The sequence below is a fragment of the Haliotis rubra genome, unplaced genomic scaffold, assembly GCF_003918875.1.
Source record: "Haliotis rubra isolate DU_JTF1 unplaced genomic scaffold, ASM391887v1 Scf476, whole genome shotgun sequence".
NCBI lineage: Eukaryota > Metazoa > Mollusca > Gastropoda > Lepetellida > Haliotidae > Haliotis > Haliotis rubra.
In genome coordinates this window covers 514,622-522,258 of record NW_025767164.1, presented here as the reverse complement: position 1 = coordinate 522,258, position 7,637 = coordinate 514,622, and the positions used below count along the sequence as shown (strand labels likewise).

Sequence of the window (7,637 nt, the reverse complement as noted above, 5' to 3'; positions counted from 1 at the left end):
ACACTGGAACTGAATAATTTTACACTGGATGTGAAATCTGCAAATGTAATTTGTGCAGTTTCTAAAAAAACAACAACAGAGAACCAAATGTTTTTTTCTTTATACTTATCTGCAACCACAACCTGAATAGGAAAATCTAAAAAATGACGCTAGCCAATTTTTCTCGATATTTGGTTGTTGGTATTGAACCAGTCATCAATTGTGAGATTTCAACCAATTCCCAACACTAGTCAATACAATATTTTAATCTATTTTTCTCATAATATATGATCTGCTTCAGATGAATTCTCTCGGCTAAAACTTAAGATTTTGTAATAATTGAGCTCTTGTTATCTATGAAAATCAGGTCGATACTTGTGAGATAATCATGATAATCTGTAATCTTTCATTGTTGGAATTAAATGGACCAGTCTTTATTTATCAGCTGGACATTCTATTAGCTGAATTTTCAGAATATTCTGTCATCGGTAATCTTTCCCTCTCGTAAACAGGATAAAACTTTATAGTTTTGGAAATGCGCAAATTATTTTTGTGACTTGGCTTAAATCATTCATCTGCTCTACTGAAATTTCAGTGGTTCACTCGCTTTGATTTGAATTAAAAAAAGCTCAACAGAATATTCAAAGATTTTTACACTTGTTTAAAGGTCTGCTGCTGATGTCACAAATTATATGATAAATATTTTTGTGTATTTACGAGACAGCATCCCTTTGAAAATATCCATCAGTAACAGAGTTGAAAAGACCTGACGATGCTGACCATCGGAAGCCCTCGGTCATACACCACTGAACACTGCAGCCACTGTTACCATGGTTACCTCAAGTTTCATCACGGCCACTGATGGGCAAGTGGCTGTTACAGGAATCTTTAAAAAAAACTTTTCAAACCTCAAATGTAATGACGTGTATTTTTATTTGTAAGTCTTTTGAAATTTTGATAGATTTTAGTATTTTCTGGGTGAAATTTTGTTTGTGTGTTTAATTGAGATTTCAGATTAGAGTGAACATCTAACATTCCCCATACATTCTTCTATGCCATTTAGGGCTGCAGGATATTGCTGGAACATTGCTAAAATTGGCGTATGACTAAACTCACTCACACAGACTTTTAGTTTTAGCTTTAGCCCCAGGACACTTTTCAAAGGAAACTTGCTTTACCCAGAAGTGTTTAAGTGAGAGTCATACCATTACTGTATAGAGTGCATTTGAACCTTTTGTCTATATATTGGTGGATAGAGTAGCATGTGTATGTCTAACCTGGGAAGGAATATATGACCTACTTGCACCTGGTGCAACCTTAGGTAATCTTGTTGCACCAGACAAAAAGTGGTTGCACGTGCTGCTCAATATATAATTATGTAAATGCTTGATAAAATTATTCTGGGTCTGATAATTCTATCTTCCTTTGTACAATTTCATGACATAAACAGTAACAGTCATTCAGTCACTATCTGTGTAGTCAGCAGAGTCGCTGCTCCAAGCCAGTTCCTCATTTTTCTGTTTGCTGAAGTCTGTGATCTTTGACTATTAACATGGGAGGGTTCGAGTCGGTATAAATATGAAGTTGCATTTTGCAGCTTCAGGTGTCACTAGTTCAGGTTTACACGGCGGCGGCGGGGTAGCCCAGTGGTTAAAGCGTTCACTTGTGACAGCGAAGACCTGGGTTGATTTCCCCACATGGGTACAATGTGTGAAGTCTATTTCTGGTGTCCCCCACCATGATATTGCTGGAATATTGCTAAAAGCAGTGTAAAACTGAACTCTTTCGCTCAAGTTCCAAATGCTTAAATCGAACCCTGCTACCATTGTAATTAATTTGTATATCCCACTCTTGGGAATGGAAAAATCTATTGCCTATTATTTATCCTCTACATTATCCATAGCCTATTCATAATCTGATGTCAGTTTACATCCTAACGTTATAAGAGAGAAACCATGGCAACAAGACATTAAGTGGGGGTTATTGAAATAGTTTTTAAGTTGTATTGCTCAGTATTTTTCATCGTGTTATATACTGGTTTATTGAGTGTCTGCAGGCAAATGGACCATGTACAAACTTTACAATATACATGATAGAATGTGACAGACAGTATGATATATATACAATGCTGTCTTGAGACTTCAGTGTAATCAACTCTATGGATAACAGCCTTTTTAAGTTAATGCGATGTTTCAATACAGATTCTTGTACTGGAAGGCTTGACAATGGTATAAGGATCTGTATCGGAACCTCACACTCACAAAATAAAAGAAGTTGTTATCCATAGTGTTTGTTCCAATATTGGACACCCCAAGTTCTAAAATACCACTCAATGAAGTGTTATCACAGTTATACAGCTTACATATTTAATGTACAATTTCAGGTTCTTGACTTCAAATATTACTCCAAGACATTGTGTAGTCTAAGCAAACAGAAATACTTTCTGGTTCTATTAGACAGGAATTGGCAATAAAACCATTTAGGTAAAACTTAAAGGTCATAATGTTTTGTACATTACAAACTAGTCCTGAATATCTTCAGAGTAGTATGAAGCATATGTTGAGGTAATAGAAACCAGAAAGTATTATTGCCAACTCCTGTCACCTTTGTTAATATATTTACATGAAATTACAGTCCGTTTGAGTCCGAAACCGACCGATGAATTGCAAATTGTACCATTGTACAAAATTGCCACATAAATATAAATAGTACACTTGTTTATCATTTACTAATACCCAACAGCTTTCTTATATATGAAAATGGCTGTCCCTTTCTCTGCAATCCTCCATCGAAACAAATAGTGAACTGTGTCAAAATTTTAATGATAGTTTCTTAAAGAACTGTTTTGGTGGAGTCCGGAAAATTTTCAAATATTAGTAAGCTGTTGGGTATTAGTAAATGATAAACATGTGTACTATTTATATTTATGTGGCAATTTTGTACAATGATAAAATTTGCAATTCATCAGTCAGTTTCTGACTCAAACGGACTGTAGATAATCACCAGTATGCTGCAAATCCAAATCCAAATCCAAATCCATAACTGTAGTCCATGTAATCCATGATGCCCAGAAACTTACGGTGACTGCCTCTAAGTTCTGCATAAGTGAAAATTATTGTTAAGATGTCTTCAGAGGGTCTGTAGGTTATAACTCGTAAATTCCAAGAAAGTGTCTCCTTGCAATGTTTCATTGTGAACTTTCTTCTCCTGGGACAATATCACGTGGACATCTCAGGGGTGGAAATAACTTCAAAATTGCTAGTGTACTCCGGTACAGTGGCACTTGTAAAATCACTTGCCCTGATAATTTTTCCACTATACCGGCCGTTTTCTTGTTGAATTTTTAAATAAACAACATAATTAACACTGGAAAGTCAACTGGACACCGGTACAGTGTGATATACAAATTTGCTTGCCCGACAGAAAAAAACACTGGACTCGGACGTCGGGCAATGGGTTATTTGCACCCCTGCATCTCATGTGCTAATCTTCATGTTTCTGTCAAAATGAAACTGTTGGAATACTTTCAATTAAACAATGTTTTTGAATTTCAAATTTGCAAATCCCTCAGTATCTATTGTGTTAGTTTTATCATACAGTTTGCATGATGTACCAAATGTCAGTGATTCACTGACCCAGATCTCAGGCCCCTGTTATGATTTCTTGTGTTAGTCAGAGCTCCAGATAAGATTTAGCTCATGTGGGTACTGTACCCACTGTATCTTTTTGGAGTGGGTATTATGAATATTGAGTGGGTATTCATCTTCCGTTACCCACAGCTTTCAAATATGTGCGTATTTCGGTCATTTTACTCACCTAAGTATTATGTCATTGAGTAAGTTTACTAAGCAGGTATGTTCTGCCTTATGTCATACCTAATAAAAAACAACTTAAATAAAATGGAAATGATTTCATAAAAAATTCACTCATCCTATACTGACAGTACAACACTTGTCCTATACTAACAGTACAACTTGGTAGCAGTCGTTGTCTTTTTCATTACGCAAGTCGATTTTTATAAATATATTCCGTACGCATTTGTTTTAAACTTTTTGCGTATGTAACATTTTAAATGCGTAATTGGTACGCAACAATTATTTTTCAATGCGTAATTGGAAATTTTCCATGCATATTTTACCCGGATACGCAGCTTATCTGGGCCTCTGGTTAGTTGGTGATGACCTCTGTGGTGTTCGCGAATAGTTTAAGCATGCATTGGCGGTGGGGTAGCCTAGTGGTTAAAGCGTTCGCTCGTCACACCGAAGACCTGGGTTCAATTCCCCACTTGGGTACAATGTGTGAAAACTCAGTCGCTCACTCCTGCCATACCAACAACACCTGCCATTCCAATTTGTCTAACAATGTAAGCATTTACAGTCCAACACAACACAGTGAAGACACCATGCAATCAATTGATCGGTGAATTGGAACACACCATTTTGTTTCAAGGGCTGTATGTTGAAGGAATGGTTCTTTCAAAGAAGTATAGAATTGTTAATGTTTTTCCAAAATCCACCAACCTTAAGTAAGGTCATGTGTCTGTACAACACCCTTTGTAAATATATACTGCTAAAAAAATAAAGACCATCTAATTCAGGTCCAGATTAGAATTTGTCTTCAGCAGCCCATGCTTGTCATAAAAGACGACTAAAGAAATCGGGTGGTCAGGCTTGCTGACTTGGTTGACGTCATTGTATCCCAACTGTCAATTATTTACAGACCGCCGCCATATGGCTGGAATATTCTGTCTTTTTACTACTCATAGTTTCAACTACAGTGATGTGAAGGATGATGTGTTGATTCTTCTTGTGATGAATATATCATAAGGATTTCTTATGTGGTATGGAAATATATTATGGTGTTTTCAAACTACTGCTGATTTAATTTTTATTTGCTTATCATTTGTGTTGTGATCTTTAGTTATTGGAATAGCAGTCCTTAATGACACTTAGTGATGTTTCGTCAGAATGTTTCGTCTGACTGACAGTGTACATGTCACAATGGACTGTTTACCTGTGAAGTTTGACTGATTGATGGGTTTAAAAGAACATTTTACTGCAACATGTTTTGTTCAGGATATGCCTATGTGGGATGCAGGAACCAGCGTGGGGTGATGTAGGAATCATGCAGGTGTCAGAGTGGGGTGAGATAGGAATCATGCAGGTACCAGACTGGGGTGAGATAGGAATCATGCAGGTACCAGACTTGGGTGAGGTAGGAATCATGCAGGTACCAGAGTGGGGTGAGGTAGGAATCATGCAGGTACCAGAGTGGGTTGATATAGGAATCATTCTTGCTCCAGTGTAGCGTGAGATAGGAATCATGAAGGTACCAGACTTGGGTGAGATAGGAATCATGCAGGGACCAGACTGGGGTGAGATAGGAATCATGCAGGTACCAGAGTGGGGTGAGGTAGGAATGCAGGTACAGAGTAGGGGTGACCAGACATGGGTACCAGATAGGGTGACTGGGTGAGGTAGGAATCATGCAGGTACCAGATTGGGTTGATATAGGAATCATGCAGGTAGGTGAGACTTGGGTGAGATTGGGTTGAGGAATCATGCAGGTACCAGATTGGGTTGATATAGGAATCATGCAGGTAGCAGACTTGGGTGAGGTAGGAATCATGCAGGGACCAGACTGGGTGAGGTAGAATCATAGGAATCATGCAGGTACCAGACTGGGGTGAGATAGGAATCATGCAGGTACCAGACTTGGGTGAGATAGGAATCATGCAGGTACCAGACTTGGGTGAGGTAGGAATCATGCAGGTACCAGACTGGGGTGAGATAGGAATCATGCAGGTACCAGACTGGGGTGAGATAGGAATCATGAAGGTACCAGAGTGGGGTGAGGTAGGAATCATGCAGGTACCAGAGTGGGGTGAGGTAGGAATCATGCAGGTACCAGATTGGGTTGATATAGGAATCATGCAGGTACCAGACTGGGGTGAGATAGGAATTGCCATCGCATTGTAGGCATTGTAATATGTACGAATGATGCAAATAGGGAAATTTGAGAAATATAGTTCTTAATATTTGGCTTAAAATGAGCAATGTTTTATACTGCCTCAAGGTGTACGGTCTTTACCTCAATTTGAATGTGGAAAATGATAAACTTTAAATTTTATGCATATCATGGGTGCAGATGTATTTTATTGTTGACAGTGACATAAAAGATAGTGACAGAATTATTTTATAATAGATCACCAGTCCTTTATGCATTATGTTGTCAAATACAATGACATGAAGTGTGGACTACAACTGCAAAACCTTTAATGAGGTATATTTTATTTTTATTCCGATGAACAAGGTGAAATGACTGCCGTTGACTTGCTGCAGATTCCTATCTCAGTCTCATCCTCATTATCGGACAGTGGGGTAGCCTAGTGGTTAAGTGTTCACTCATCATGCTGAAGACCTGAGTTCGAATCCCCACAAGGTACAATGTGTAAAGCCCATTTCTGGTGTTCACAACAGTGATATTCCTGGAAAATTTCTAGAAGTGGCATAAAACCATCTCTCAATCACTCCTGATTAGGGTCTAGGGGGTGGCCCAGTGGTTAAAGTATTCTCTCGTCACGCTGAAGACCCGGGTTCGATTCCCCACATGGGTACAATGTGTGAAGCCAGTTTCTGGTGTCCCTGCTTTGATATTGCTAAAAGCAGCGTAAAACTACTCACTCACACACTCCTGATTATGATATGTGGTTTGCCATACTTTGCTTGTAGGTTTAACCTGAAGTGGTTATTATTGGATGTTGCAACATGTGGGACTTCTTCCAACAGACGTGACGTAGTGTTGTCTTCTGTTCAGTTTTCTTGTTTTTCTGTTGGTGTATGTGAAAGGTTTTCAGCAGAGACGGTTTGCCTTCAGCTGAGAATTTTATGCCAGTATATAAGGGGATGACTGTATTATAACTTAAACCAGGAAGGAGAGTATATTTATTGAAATATCCCGTTTATATTGTGTTATGTATGATTGTTAGTCTAACTTGGGTACCATTGAATAAAAACATGGTGTGCAATTGATGTTTTGTGTTTTATTCGGGTTGTGTGATAGCCTCGTGGTTAAAGCGTAGGTTGTCACACCCGGGGCTGGGTTTGATTCCCCATTGTGTTCGTTTATCTAACGCCGCACTCAGCAATATTCCAACTGTATGTACATATTCTGGGCCAGACAATCCAGTGATCAACAGCATGAGCATCGATCTACGCAATTGGGATATGATGGCATGTGTCAGCAAAGTTAGTGAGCTTGACCGCCCGATGTCCGTAGTCTCCTATTAGGACAAGCATGGGTTGCTGAAGACCAATTGAACCCGGTTCTTCCTGGGTAGGGGCGATGGGGTAGCCTAATGGTTAAAGCGTTTGCTGGTCACGCCGAAGACCCGGGTTCGAATCCCCACATGGGCACATTGTGTGAAGCCCATTTCTGGTGTCTCCCGCCGTGATGTTGCTGGAATATTGCTAAAAGCGGCGTAAAACCAAACTCAGTCAGTCAGTCTTCCCGGGTACTCCAGATGTGTACATTGTGTGCAGCCCACGTCTGGTGTCCACTGCCACAATATTGCTGGAATATTGCTAAACGCGGCATAAAACCTTGCTCAATCACCTGTCGGTGTATTGCACCTAGAGGGATGCAAGGGCTGCCATCCA

General features: G+C 39.2%; 1 protein-coding gene across 22 annotated transcripts; it reads left to right on the top strand.

Annotated features, from left to right (window-relative positions):
- The first annotated feature begins 4,150 nt into the window (after positions 1-4,150).
- On the top strand, positions 4,151-7,006 carry LOC124290839. 22 transcript variants are annotated; one of them, XM_046727685.1, is made up of 5 exons: positions 4,151-5,175; positions 5,341-5,391; positions 5,456-5,503; positions 5,546-5,578; positions 5,652-7,006. In XM_046727685.1, the coding sequence occupies exons 1-5, from the start codon at positions 5,071-5,073 to the stop codon at positions 5,955-5,957; spliced, it is 543 nt and encodes a 180-aa protein (XP_046583641.1). In that variant the 5' UTR covers positions 4,151-5,070; the 3' UTR covers positions 5,958-7,006. The 22 variants fall into 22 exon arrangements, 16 of the variants coding, with proteins under 16 accessions (XP_046583641.1, XP_046583640.1, XP_046583639.1 ...); XM_046727684.1 differs by having other exon boundaries at positions 5,308-5,373; positions 5,471-5,503; XM_046727683.1 differs by having other exon boundaries at positions 5,308-5,403.
- Positions 7,007-7,637: the final 631 nt, after the last annotated feature.